This window comes from Neomonachus schauinslandi, chromosome 6 (assembly GCF_002201575.2).
Source record: "Neomonachus schauinslandi chromosome 6, ASM220157v2, whole genome shotgun sequence".
NCBI classification, from domain to species: domain Eukaryota; kingdom Metazoa; phylum Chordata; class Mammalia; order Carnivora; family Phocidae; genus Neomonachus; species Neomonachus schauinslandi.
Window position 1 is genome coordinate 111,809,440 of NC_058408.1, and position 14,317 is coordinate 111,823,756.

Below are 14,317 nucleotides of genomic sequence, written 5' to 3' on the forward strand. Positions count from 1 at the left end.
CAGACCTTGCTTGAATGCACCCATGGGCCTGAATAACAAACATTTGCTATAGTAAATCCCATTCCCCACTTTCCAGATAACTTCTCCTTAACAGAGATAAGCTGCCAGGCAGACAGGTAACAACTGGGATATGTGGTTATTAAGGTCAGATTTTAAAATGACAAAAGGATACGTTTTAAAATAAAGCCCACTTGAAAATCAGCTTCCCTTCCAACTCAATTACATTCAGGCCTCCTGCTTGCCGAAGCTCCTTAGACTGAGAGATTCCAGCTCCCATTGGCTTCGGGGTTTTGGAGGAGCGTTGCCATGGCAACAGAGAAGGCCCAGACACCTGAAACAGGAAGTGGAGGACACAGTGCCTCTTGGTCTCTCAGGCACCTGGAGTGGCCAGCGGGGGGTGGGGGGGCCCTAGGATGCAGGGACCCCCACAGCCAGCATTCCCACCTACTGTGGGACATTGTTGTGGAAGCTGAGCTGAAAGAAGGGGGGTAGGGGCAGCAAGGGAGCCAGCAAGTGGGGCCTGAGTGTCTGTAGCCTCTGAGGGGAATGAAGGCAAGGACAGCGGCAGATGTGAATAGTCACCTCCTCAGCAAGTGGCTACACTCTGCAGGCCCCTTTTGTATCTGGGTGACTAAAAGGGCTCCCTGATTCTGGTTGCTCCTCACCAGGTGGGAGTCCCAACACAAGCCAATTTCTGTTGGGGTCCTGAATGACCTGGACCAATGCTGACCATTCCTGGCCCCCCCACCAAGGCTCCCAGCTTTGGGCATCCCTAACAGACATTACGAGGTCTCCCTGAGGCCCTTGACATTGCATGTCACACCTTGGCCCTCCAGGGTACCACACCATAGAGGCCAACACCCTTTACGTGCCATAAACAAACCCCTGAGCTCCAAAACGTCATCGAAACCTGTGTGGCACTGTTGCATCCCAACCAATTACTCAACCTCCCATTTATATGACCAACCGGTGACTCCACCTTCCGTCCTAAGATGGGCTGAAACTCCCCAACTCCCACATCACACATGGGCCCCCGGTCATCCCAGTCCCTCTGTGGGGAGCCAGTCCTCCTCCCATGTGATAACCAATGACCACCCTGGCATGTTCTCTAGCCCTCACATCCTCCACCACTCCACACATGCATCTTTCTACCTGGTCCTCAAGGAGTACAGCCAAAGAATGCCATCACCCAGATTGGCAATCTCCCAAGAACATTTTAGCCTTTCCTGCCCCTGCACTGCCCCCAGCCAATGCCGGAGGACAGGCTAGAAGGCTCTTTGCCAAGGGTTTATCCTGCTACAGTGAGAGCTCACTATGCCCTTCATCTCTTGGGCCCTGATGAGTAGAGACATCCTCCTTTCAAGTGTATAGAAATGTATGTGTGTGAGTGTGTCTGGGTGTGATTATATGAGCCTGTGCCTGAGTGTATGGCAACCAGTTAATGCCCCGACAAACACATGGGCCTTCTGTGCGGACCATTCCTGGGAGTGCATCTAAGCGAGCTGAGTGGCCGGGCTGTGTAACCCCACCATCAGCTCCACACCGGCTCACGGTGACCACATCTGAGGTTCTCGGATAACTGTGCCGATATCTTGCTTCCTACATTGACCTCTCGGTCCCAATATCTACTAGATTCTTGACTTCCCAAGCCTCCCCTTAACTTTGGGGGTTCCAACCCTGGGTAAAAGCTGCCTCCTCCACCCCCCAGTCTTCAGTCCTGAAAATCCTTCATAGGAGGAGAGAGGAAGAGGCAAGGTATTACTGGAAAGAGACCCCAGGCCTGCCACTAGCATGAGCACCAAATAAAACCACCAAACCCCACCCGGAGCTACGCAGCTTGTCTGCCTCTCCTTTCTTCCTCCACTGGGCTCTACTGCCCCCTGCTCCCCACCCTCCTCATGGTTCATTTTTCTGTTCATGGCTTTGTCTCACTCTTAGATCTGGGGGACACTGGCGGGAACCTTGGACTCTTGTCTCAGCCACAGTTACACCTGTCCCTGCCGTTGGGCTGATCTCAGCCCCTCTGGGAAAACACGATACCCCTTCCAGCCTCAGGCCTGCTTGGTTGGCTGTCCAGGGCCAAGCAGCAGGACCAGGTGGTGCCAGGGGCCCTGCTGTACTCAGAGACTGCATTAGCAGAACTGCCTGGTTGAAAAACTCTCTGAGCCTTCTCCACACTGTGCCGCACAAACCCTGCTCAGAACACAGAGCCAGTGGCACCACCGCAGCAGGCGAGGCGGGGGAGGGGGGCTGAGACTTACCTTACGCATGTCTTTGCCAAAGGTCTCACTGTAGGTTGTGCCAAGGATTTCAAACTGGACGTAGGGATTCGAGCTGTCCTCCCGAAACTCCATCACCCCTGTGAGACCAGTGATGTGGCCCTGCAGGAGAGAAGGAAAACTCATTGAGGAAAACATGGATGGGGTAGGGGATGGAATCCCAAAGATGAAGAAGGAGAAGGAAGTAGTCACCGCGAATGGGATGATCAAGATCTTAAGGAAGCAGTGGACAGGCTGTAATGAGGACAGAGCTGCTAGCTGTCCTATAGCCCCAGAATAGGATCGACACTTCCCAGACCTCTGCTCACAGGGGACATTCCAAAGGCTTGCACTTGACATTCATGATGAGAACACCTGCTCCATGCCACATGTCACGCTAGCAATGAGATCAAAGAATGACAGCTTTGTTTCCACCCTCCTAGAGCTCACAGTCTTCCCTTGCAATCTGCTCCAGAGGTCACCTGAGCTTGAGCCAAGAGGGAGGTCAAAGGTCAACAGAGCCATATCAGACCCATGGCGGTAAGTTACAGGGCAGCAAGCATGCGCCCTAGAGGCCAACACCATCTCAAGTCCTGGCTTTGCCACCTGTGCCACCCTGGGCAAGCCATCTCCCATCATCTCCAGCCTGGAGCTAATGAGCTCCACATCACAGAGCCTGCAAGCATTGAAGGATGAAATGTGTACAAAGCATGGTGTCTGACACAGACTGGATATGGTGGGTGTGGAAGACTTGCCCCTCTCTCTGGCCGTTCATGGGGCTCTGTAGGAGCAGGTGGCCGAGGGGCTGGGGGAGCCTTCAAGCCTAGGGTGGGGGTGTCATCAAGCCCTGATCTCCCATAGACTGTGAGCTGGGAGAGTCCCAGAGCCTGAGCTGGCCAGAGAGGGGCCCCAGCTCTGGCTCGGGCTGCAGTAAATTCAACCAACACGAGAATATGTTCACTGCTACATGACACCATGCACAATTGATTGGGACTACAACTCCTAGCACTATAGATTTCCCTAAATGTTCTTCTGAAGCCTCTGAAAGCCAATTCACTCTAACAAGTCTGTGGATTACCCAATTCACTCCAGATTCAGCCTTCCACCTTGGTGTCGTGCCTCAGTGTGTGCAACACATCATCAGTGCAGAACGCATGTGTACACACACAGATGCACACACACACATACACAATCTAAGGTCTTGGTGATCAACACATGCACTAATGACTGAGACAGGCTCTCTTTTGAACAGTGGCTATTTGGCACACATGAGCTGGGCAGTTGCCTCCATTGTTTGCTTACTTATGACCTCAGGCAAGTTACTTAACCTCTGAAAATCCAAACTCCTTGTAGAAAAACAGAGATGATAATAATAATAATAATAATAATACATATCCATGAAGCCCAGCTCACCAGCCCTCAATGCTGGGAAAGGAAGAGTGGCATGGAGAGAGGCCTGGGAGGGGCCTGCAGGGGCAATCACACAAAGCACTAAGCTTCAGACCACCTGCTCAAGGGGGTGGGGTGTGTGTGTGTGTGCATGTGTGCAAGGAAGGGCCTGTCTTGGGCTTTAGCCAGGTGGGTGTCCCCTTACACACACCTTTTTGATTGTGTCCAGCATGGACCTCCCGCCATTCCATGGCTTGGTGGACTTGCGTATACAATTCAGGCTTGCCATGCTATGCCATTTCCGGTCCTCCAGCTTCCGGTGGAAGGCGTTGGCCAACATCAGGACGCTGTCATACAGGTAAAGGTTGGAGATCTGCAAACACAAAGGCAGTGAAACCCTTTCCACTGATGCATTTTCAGAGATGAGGAGAAACCAGCAGAGGTCCTGGGTGATCCAGGGTGCCAACACTAACAAGCGGTGCACAGTATCTACACCACAATCCTCTAGCTTCATCGAAAAACTGGGCCAGGCAATGGAGTCGTAAGCAGAATAAGAACTAGCCCTGCTTCAGGAACTAGAGTGGGAGGTGGATGTGTCCATCAATAGGAGAACCAGCATGGTCAGCCCTGTGGTTGAGACTTGCACACAGGCTTTGTGCAAGATTAGAATGGGACATCTTGCTTGGGTGACACAGGATGGGGTAAGGATGGGCAGAAAGCTTGGTCTAGAAGGATTCGTAGGATAAAAGGCGGCAGCGTTATGCAAAGGCATGAAGGTACAAAGAAGCAGGGTCAGGTAGGGCAGGGTCCAGCAGCACTGCCCGTGAAGGATCAGATATGAAAGATTTTAGGCTTTATGGACCTTACAGTCTCTTTCACAGTGCTCAACTCTGCTATTATAGCAGAAAAACAGCCACAGACAACACATACACAAAGGATGTGTTAATAAATCTTTATTAAGAAATAAAGATTTAGATGAAATTAGATTTAAAAAAAATAGGCAATGAGCTGGATCCAGCCCGAGCACCACAAGTGGCCAAGCCCTGGGTTAGAGAGACTGAACATAGTACCAAATGTCTGCATCAAAGGGTGTAATAGAGAGGAAGTGGGATTGAGGGGGAAGCAGGGATCAGGGGTCTAGCCACGTTGAACCTTGGGGGCCAAGCTAAGGAGTAACAACATAGGTGACTTCAGAGAGAAGGACGCCAGTGGTGGATCTGTGCCCAGAAGTCAGATCTGTGCCTTGGAAAGATTGCTCTGGTCCCCAGATGGGCCTCGGGTAAATGGTGGCCTGACTGACACTGGCAGCTTACGGTGATGGAGATTCTAAGGCCACAGAGCCCGCTCTGCAGGGGCATCACCACCAGCCAGGGGATGCATTTGGGGATTGCAAGTGTTCACATATGAGAAGTACCCCCTGCTGAGCCGTCTGCTATGGAGAGATGGCTCACGGAAGACACAAAACCCACCTCAGAGCTCCCAAGAGCAGGAGTGTGAGGGAGACGTTGGAACAGTGGTGAGGAGAGCAGCACCATAGCGCTGGTATCCAGGGATGGGACAGGTCTGGCTCACTCCCCTAACGGCAATTCAAGACCCTGATCTGCATGAGCCTGAACACCTGCACCTACTGTCTCAAGGGCCCATCCAGAGCCCTCTGCAGGAAGGAAGGCAGCCCTGTACTTCACATCAGCCCACTCCTCCATGGGGGTGTCATGGAGCACAAAGGGAGAGTAAGGTGAGGGGGTGGGGAGGAGGTGATGTCCACCCTTGTTCAGGTGTGTGGTCCCTCCTGGGTAACTGTTGCACAAACAACCATCAGCCGAAGTGGGTCAAGGGGATGATTCTTTGCACACCTAAGCAGCGAGGTGTCTGCTAAAAATATTTCAGAAAAACAAAATCACTGGATATAAATAGGAGAATGTGTCAACCTCACAGGACTCCCGGGAGAATCAAATAAGATCCTTGGTCTGCAGAAAGAACCCTTACTGCCTCCCAGCCTTACTTCTCACCACTCCCCAGTATGGCCCTCATACCCCCAGTACCTACTCGCCTTGTTCTCCACCTGCACTTTCTTTCCTCGTTTTGGACTGGGTGCCCCCAAAGCAGAGCCCCAGACAAGAGCTTGGGTAGCACCAACCACCCTCGGCAACTGACATCAGCAGTGGGCTACAGGAGCTAGTGCAAGACATCAAAACCATCTGCTACATCGTGACTGTCCAGCAACTCATGCTAACACCCCAGGGCATTCCCGCCACAGCATGTCAAGCAGAGCTGACCACTTCTTCTGCAGGTGTCTGTTTGTCCTGGCCATGCCTGCAGAGCCCTGTCTTATCCACCTGCAACCTGCACCCTTACAGCGGGCACAGGACTGTGGGCCACTAAGGCCTGTGGAGGAAGGGGGTGGAGGATGGACAGGCGATGTTTCAGATGTGGTAGGAGTGTGCCTGGGATGACTGAGCACTGCTGACTGAGCCAAGGCCTCAGGCCGAGGGGAAGCAGGCATTTCAGTGGCTGGCACCCTGTTCCAGATGCCCGCGGTACACAGGTGCTCACCTGACAGCAGAGAGCAGTCATTCCCATCACCGAGAACCCACCTCCCATCCTACAGGGAACACCAGAACTGGGTCTCCAGCCCTGAGCCCTGGGGGCACATTTCCCCCATGAGAAAGACTAACCCACTCTCTGTGCTTGTCAGACCCCCCAGCTCTCAGGAGCTCCTACCACTGCAAAATGATTGTTGACATGTCCACCTCCCCTCTGGAATACAAACTCATAATGGAGATGTTGTTACAGGAGAATGCCAGCTATGTAGAGTTGGCTTGGTTTATTTTATTTTTTCCAAAAGAATAACTCAAAGCTGAGAGTCCTTGATAATGTAAAGATTTCTCTTCTCAAGACATTCACGGGTCTCCCAGCCACCCACTCCTAACTGATGCTATTCAACCAGCCGGGACCCTTTGACCCACATTATGTCCTATGCACACATGCACACCACTTGGGACAGCACCACCCCAGCTGTGACCCAGACTAGCACCCAACGGAATATCCCTTTTTGCCTCCGGCACTTCTATTCACAATGAATTAAGGTACTTAATGAGTGTATGAATGCAGAGAGGCGGGCAATGAAGAGGCAAAAACAGGATGTGACTCAGAAAGGCTAAAGGAAGCCCTCAGGCCTCCCACAAGTATGTCTTCTGGGAAGGGTGAATGCATTTCAGGTCAAATAAACAAGCTTTCAGTTCAAAGGCTTTAGCAATGCTCTTTTCCAAGTAGACATATCTGGAAATATGTACCTATATGTTATAGATATAACATACATATATACATAAATGTGTACATATTCATATATAACTTATAAATAACTTTTATATATATGTATATATATAACTTTTTTCTTACCATCTCTAAACACAGCATCCAGCACCAACCATATGGTTGGCATATGGTTGGTGCTTAATGTATACTTGATGGATGGATGGTGGATGGATGGAAGGATAAATGGATAGATGGATGAGGGGATGGGGAGGTGGAAGGGGGGAGGGGCAGATGGATGGAAGGATGGAGGGTGAGATGGATGAATGGACGGACAGACAGATGGACAGATGGATGGATGGAAGATGGATCTCTTGCTAAGAGGATATACACCGATCTTGGTTCCCCAAAAGAGAAAACAGTAGGAAGAAGAGACTGGCCACCTCCACTTTGACTTGGGAGAGAACTTCCTTTGTTCAAACACAACTTGCTTCTCATTTACAGCCTATTCAAAATGCCTTCTTGATCCCCACTTGGAGCTCCACCTTCTTTCACTCCTGTCCCTTCTCCTGGTCAGATTCTATGTCAGTACTTCTCCCTGTTGTAGGCAGACACTAACACCCTGTGTTGATCTGTGGCCCCGTCTCTGCTGTCCAACCTCAGTATCCTCACAGTTAGGTGATCTGCCAGGTTCACTGGTGGGGATGCAAAGAGAGGGAACTACCCTTCCAGTCTTGTCTGGAGACTGGAGATAGGACCTTTGGGGGAAAGATCAAGAGCAGATAGTAGAAAGGCAGACTCTGCTTGGGGCTCCATCTGAGTCCTGACAGACATAAGGCAAGCCTTTTCTCAGGAGAGGTGGATGGAGACCAAGTGTCAGGGCTTGGTCACGATGAGCCCCTGGACCAAGAGGACTGGTCTGGAAGGAGAGAGACTCCCAGCTGCATGAACACTCACTCACTGTTGGGCTCAAGGGGCTAACAGCCCAAGCTGAGCTCCAGGCCACAGGAACAGAGAAAAGGGGCCTGGTCTGAAGGAATCCTTGCCTCTCTCCCTCACTTCTCAGTTAAGGCACAGCACAGAGCTCATTGACAGAAGACAGACAAGCAGAACAGGTACTGTCACTATTTAAACCTTCATCCCCTCTGGCTGGCCTAGGGCCATGCAGCACAAAAGTGACAAGGAACCAAAAAAAGCATTTCAGGTGAAAGTAGACCTGAGAAGCAGAAGACAGAACAAAGTGTGAAGCCAAGGACATGGCAGAATAAAGACCTGGATGCAAAGCAAAAGGCCTGGAACCAGGTCAGAGATGCCAGAGGGAGTAAAGTCAGAGGCAGACAAAAGCCAGAGGCAGGCAAGGGGCCTGAGGCTGGAGCCTGTGGCCTCCATCCTAGATGGGGACAGAGATGGAATAGAGCCCAGCTAGTTCAGTTCACCACCCTAGAGATGTATGCCTGATTCCTCTTTCAATGCCACACCACTCCGACTCAACTGTGTCTGCAGCTCAGCGGGGTGGCCTGGCAGGATGAGCAAGAGCTTTGGATTCATCCTAACCTGGGCCAGCTTTGTTCACTGCCATTCATTCCTCCAGTGCATGGATCTAGCAAGTGCTAGATCTAGTAAATGCTTACTGAATGGGTGACTTGAATCTCCACTTGCACTCACATGTTGAACAAGCCTTTCAATGCTCTGGATTCATCTCGATGACAATCAAATCCAATGGATCAATGCCCCCGGAGAGGGGCAGTGGGGGTGGCCCCGACTTACCTGCCTGAGAAATGTGAATGGTAGTACTCCTGTGTGCCAGGTACTGTCCTAAGCTCTCTGTATGCTTCATTTTGGGGGGGAGCAGAGATAGGAAGAAGTGGAGGCGGGGGAATAAAGGATCTACACAGGCTCCCAACTTCAATGTGGATGGTCTGAGAGCTCCTCCAGGGTGTCCCGTCTCTGAGCCCAGCACAGGTCTGGTACACAGAAGCCTCAGGACCTCGGGAAACCGAACTTGTACCTGCCAATACCATTCACCCTCTCCTCCAGTGCCCCTTGGTCTGAAAGCTTTTCAAGGGCGAGCAGGAGTCATATCTGGATTTTGCAGCTGGTGGCTGGAAAGTCTGAGCAAGGATCCCCCTGAGCGTTACATGCCCAGCTTGGCCCTAAAGCTGCTCGCCTGGACACGTGTCCCTGGTCTCCTTCCGCCCCAGCAATGAAGTCACAGCTGCCACCGCCCCCGGGCCTGAGCCAGGCCTTCCGGGGCTGCATGGGCTGAGGCGCTACAGAGCTGCCTGTTATGGGGAAGGCCACTTCTCTACCCCCAGCGTGTTCCATAAAAGGCACCAACATAGGAAGGTCCAGAGTGGGGGCCTCACTATGCTCTGACTCGGGTTCCTGAAAGGGAGGTGGCTTGGCCCACTGCAGGGGAAGGTCTGACATTGGCACCGCAGGGCTGGCTCAGCCATAGGGGCCTTCCGCACAGCCCATCCTGCAGTGAGCCCATCCAGGTGGGCAGGAGAAAAGGCGAGGCAGGCAGAGATGACTAGAACAGGGGCAGCTGCAGCCCAGCCCAGAGGGAAAGCACCATGTTCTATACTCTGCCACCTGTTACCTGCCCCTGCCCAGACTTAGGGGTTTCAATCCCAAGGACGCTTCCTTATGTCCTCTCTATGTGATGACCTACCACAACCACAGCATGGCTCAGCTGCCCTCATTTCTCCCTAGAGAAACAGTAACCACTGCTTACCTCATCTCCCAGCCTTGGGCGCCCCCCCCCCCCCCCCGCACAGAGTTGTCTCTCTTGGAGGCACATCCTACCCTGACACATCGCCCAGGACTACACCCCCATCCTTAGTACCCTGGCGGCTACCCTCTGCTCTGACTGAACTCTAACACTTCTCGCCTCCCACCCCTCCCCTCACACAGACACACTGAACTCTGCCCCTGCTCTCCTGGGCCTCTGGGTTTCTGCATATGCCATTTTTTCTAACCGGTACATGCTACAGAATAGAGATGAAACATCCCCATTTATTTAGAGTTTGTGGGAATTAAAGAGAGAGCTTTTGTGAAATGTCTAACACAGGAATTGGCACATAAGTGCATAATGAGTGTTTGTGGAATTAATGTGTTAAATGAATAGATTTAAATCTGTTCTTAGGAAAAAAAACACCAAGGTAAAGATACATCAAGGTATTTGCAAAGAGAATGCTTCTTAGAATATGACTTAGAATAGAGGATAGAGGCCACACTGGGAAAAGGGTATAGGAGCTCTGGAACGATTATGTTCCATGGGGAATTGTCCATCTCCAATCAGAATCTGGGGTATGCATTTCCAGGAGATTGGGGAGTGGGTGGGGGAGGGGATCCTGGCAAGGCTTGCATTTCCAAAGCCAATAAGCTATGCAGGAAGTGGGTCCTCAGGAGGGAAATGGGAAAGGTGAGGACACAATTCCGGGAGGTAGAGGACAGAATTTGGCCAGGAGCTCTTGACTGGGGCTTGCAAGCTCTTGAGAAGCCCAGGTAGACCCTCCTGGCTGCTGGATAACCAAAGACCAATCGCATGAAGCCCACTGAGGACCCAGGATGGAAAAACAGATTTTATTTTTTTAAGAGTTAGCACCAGAACCCCTACTACATCAGTAACTATATTTTATTTAGGAAAATACCTGTGTCAGCACAAACAAAGGCTACCAGTAAAATTGTTAAGTTGATCTTCATGAAAAAATAAGGAGAATTTACTTTGGAGTCAAGACCCAGAGAGAGAAAATAGAGGATGGATAGGGAGGCCAGCAGGAAAGAGAGGGTGGAGCCTGAGGGGGAGGGGACAAGCAGGGAACATTCCCCAGCAGGAGGGGACTTAGGACCTCACAGGCTGTTTGTGCCACCACAATTCCAATACCCCACCCTGCCCCCACCACATGTGACAGTATCTTTGAGACTTGGATTTGTCCGTGAAGCCAAGAAAGGCACTGATTTCGCATCTGGGTCAGCCGAGTGAGGTGCAAGCCGCCCCATCAGAAGCCCGGATGATCCGTTTACTTACCTGAGTCCCCAGAAGTAGGATTAGGGTGAGGAGAAATGAAAATATAAGCCCCCCTGGGAAATACGCTAAGCTCTTCAGGAGAGCTATCTTCTTCTGATCCTATCTGGACCCCAGCAGGCAGATACCTGTGCCCACCTCCCTCAGACCGGAAGGGAGAGGCCCCTGACGGACGATGGCCCTGCTGTGTAGCCGGCTGTCTGCCCTCCTGGTGCTCAGTGCATGTTTGCCTGTAGTAAATCTGAGGGTGCTCCAGCCTTGTCTCCATTATACTCCAGGGCCCAGGGAATTGTTGCGCCTTCACTTTATCAAGGGAAGAATCGTGCTTGAAGGCAAAGCAAGATGAATGGCAGGCCAGGGTCACAGCCACACCAGCTGCATCTCGACACCAGACCATTATCCACCCCACGCCGAAGATAGAAACCTAAGGAATGTTTTCATTAAGAAAGCCTGCATTTCCTCCAGGCTTCTAAGGAGCCCAGTGTTCTCTTCCCTCCATCATTAATCAAGCCGAGGGGACTGTTCAGGGGGACTGCACAGGGGCAAACAGCAGGAACTGACCTCTGACCAGATCCTCAGCCAGGCTCTGGTCATCCAGCAAGGTCACACAAGCAGCCGGCACAGGGTCCAGCTGGGAGGACGAGCTGACGCCCAGATGTCACAGCCTGAGAAATCCATATGCAGGCAAGGCCTTTCTGGCAAACTGCTGCCAGACCCACCCCCCCACATCCTGAGAGACGGCACCACAGCCCCGCCTGAGGAGGGAGCAGATGGTGGCAAAGGGGATGGGGAGCTCTGCTCACCACCGAAGCCCAGGGGGTGGCGTGCAGGGTGGGGGAGGGGCAGTGGTCCACACCCGAGGCTCTCTGGGCTCCAGACGCGCATGTGGCCCTGTGCCCCCCAGAACAGCAAGCGGTTGCAGCCAGAAAGACCTGTGCAATGGTCTCTGACAATGGCAGTGAGGCTCGTGCTCCGCCGTGTGCCCATCAGGCTTCCTGACTGACGGCTGTTATATGTTCCATCTGAGCATTTAGGGTGAAAAAAGGAAACCAGTGAAAGTGACGTGAAGTCCAAGGTAGCTATGGTGTGGGGGGGCTCACTGTCACTCCAGAGGAAAGGATTCTACTGACAGGTTGACAAACAACTTGGAGCCAGAGAAGAACACAGAAAGCCCTCAAGAAATAGGGTCAGGTGGGGAGAGGGAGTTCTGAAATGTTTTAATAGACTCAGTGAGGGAATCGTGAATCCATCTATCAAGCCATTCGACACTTTTAAAATGCACAAAGAGGAGAAATTCCAACTTGAGGGGCATTTTATAATAATACCGCATTAGTCCCCACAGCTTAATTCTAGGATCAGGCTCCACGGTGACCAGACAACACAGCTCATATCATGTGCCTGTCCCCCTTTGGAAACCCATTGGAATATAAATGGGGTGGCAATGTGACAGTATGTCTGTTACTTCCATTGCAGCCCTGAAGTCACCGGACGGTGCGTTCTAAAGACGGAGTACTTTCCAGATTCTCCTCTGAGCAAGGTTGTCTGCGAAATCTTAGCAAAGTTTCAAGGTTCTTAGAGACTGGTTATCACTTTTATTACTGGCTGAGTCAGACAAGCCCTAAACTAACTTGTCAAGAAAACAAGAGTGAGAAACACCCAAATGAGACAGTGCTTTGTAGGGGAAAATAAACAAGAGCACACTGGTGAATGCAATGCTTTTGGAGCTACCAGAAGTCACTTATTTAGGTATTTTTCCTCCAAGGGACTTTCTTTGTACTAAATAGGAACCAAATTGATTTGCTATAAGAGGGTTGGCTTGGCTCTGGAGCACAGGAAGCCCTGGCCACGGGCCTAATAGAAGAGGATAGAGTTTCTGAGACCAGCTCAGTGGAGAAGCCAAGAGACAGGCGATCTGGTAAAAACTCCCCATTCATGATGGTCCTCAGGAAAACTTCTAACCCAGAATTATTGTCCCAAGAGCAGCCGTCTGGGGGGAGAACTAAAAGATGGACTTGAGAACTCCATTTCCAAAAGGATTTTCATTAATTCCATCAAGACAAAGTTAATAATCCATGACACAAATGTTCTATTTTTTCTTGAGTTAGTTGTTCTAAACATGTCTTCTCGATAAATCTCACAGCTAGAGGCTAGTAGAAATTAGTTTGTCTTCTATACTGTCGTTAAGAAATAAAGAAGTGGTAATAGCTACTAAGGAAACTCAAAGAGAATGGCTTGTAAATGAGATGAATCTAGGAGCTGCCCAAATGGTCCTTGGGCGGGATGAGGAAGTAAATCCGCATTTCCCTCTCGTCACACCCCCACTCAAGGCAGAAGCAACAAATGGAGACAGATTCCTTTAATAAAGTGCTTTATTTATAGATATATAAAGAGACTTCTAGAAACAGTTTAACTTGTGTTAAGACCTGCATTATTAACAGATCCAGCCCATCAGTCCTTATGGAGGGTCTCCAATGAGCAAGGTCTTGTAGGGAGGGCTAAGTGGGTCTCCCGGACGTGCCTCTCCTCTCCCACACAAGGCAGCTTTGGTGGAGTGCCTGCGGGAGTGACGTGGACAGTAAGTGGTGCACGAAGCCCGTGAGATGGGGCTGGACCCATGGGACCCGCTCTCCCACCCACTGTGATGCTTTGCAAGAGCATGCTCAGGAAGACAAGTGGACTATACCTTACAAAAAAAAAATGAGGCCATGGTCGGCCTTTCGGCAGACACTGAACGCACCTGACCACCTCCTCTGTAATGACACAGTTAATAGCTCAGTCTTGTCCTAGATGCTCTCTGTATGCTCCCTCATTTAATTTTCATTATGTCTCTAGGGAGAGACTCTTTACCTTCCAATCTACAGAACAGGAAACTGAGGCACAAAATGACAAATAAGTAATGATAATTAAATAATTCATTAGGAGCTAGAGTTACTGGGATTGGAACCCAGGAGATGTGGCTCTTCTGCTGCAGCTGCTATTGCTACTATTACCATTACTGCCCTGCTACTGCTACCAACACTACCACGAATACTGCTGCTGCTGCTACTACTATTACTGCCCTGCTACTGCTACCGCCGCTACCACTAATGCTGTGCTGCTGCTAGTACTATTACTGCACTGCTACTACTGCTACTGTTACTAGCACTGCTATTGCTACTACTAATAGTACTGTTACTGCACTGTTACTACTGCTACTGTTGCTGCTGCTACTACTAGTAGTAGTAGTCCTGTTACTGTGCTGTTACTACTGCTACTATTACTACTGCTGCTACTAGTAGTAGCAGTACAGTTACTGCACTGTTACTACTGCTACTATTGCTGCTGCTACCAGTAGTAGTAGTAGTACTGTTACTGCACTGTTACTACTGCTACTGTTGCTGCTGCTGCT

At 50.8% G+C, this 14,317-nt stretch overlaps 1 protein-coding gene across 1 annotated transcript in view; it reads right to left on the reverse strand.

Moving 5' to 3' along the window:
- GRID1 (glutamate ionotropic receptor delta type subunit 1) overlaps positions 1 to 14,317 on the reverse strand; it is a 697,236-nt gene that overhangs the window by 206,815 nt on the left and 476,104 nt on the right. Inside the window, exons 7-8 of the mRNA XM_044916514.1 lie at positions 3,859 to 4,020; positions 2,262 to 2,381 (exon numbers count right to left, since the gene is read on the reverse strand). Coding sequence (XP_044772449.1) covers positions 2,262 to 2,381; positions 3,859 to 4,020 — 282 coding nt within the window. The remainder of the gene's footprint in view (positions 1 to 2,261; positions 2,382 to 3,858; positions 4,021 to 14,317) is intronic.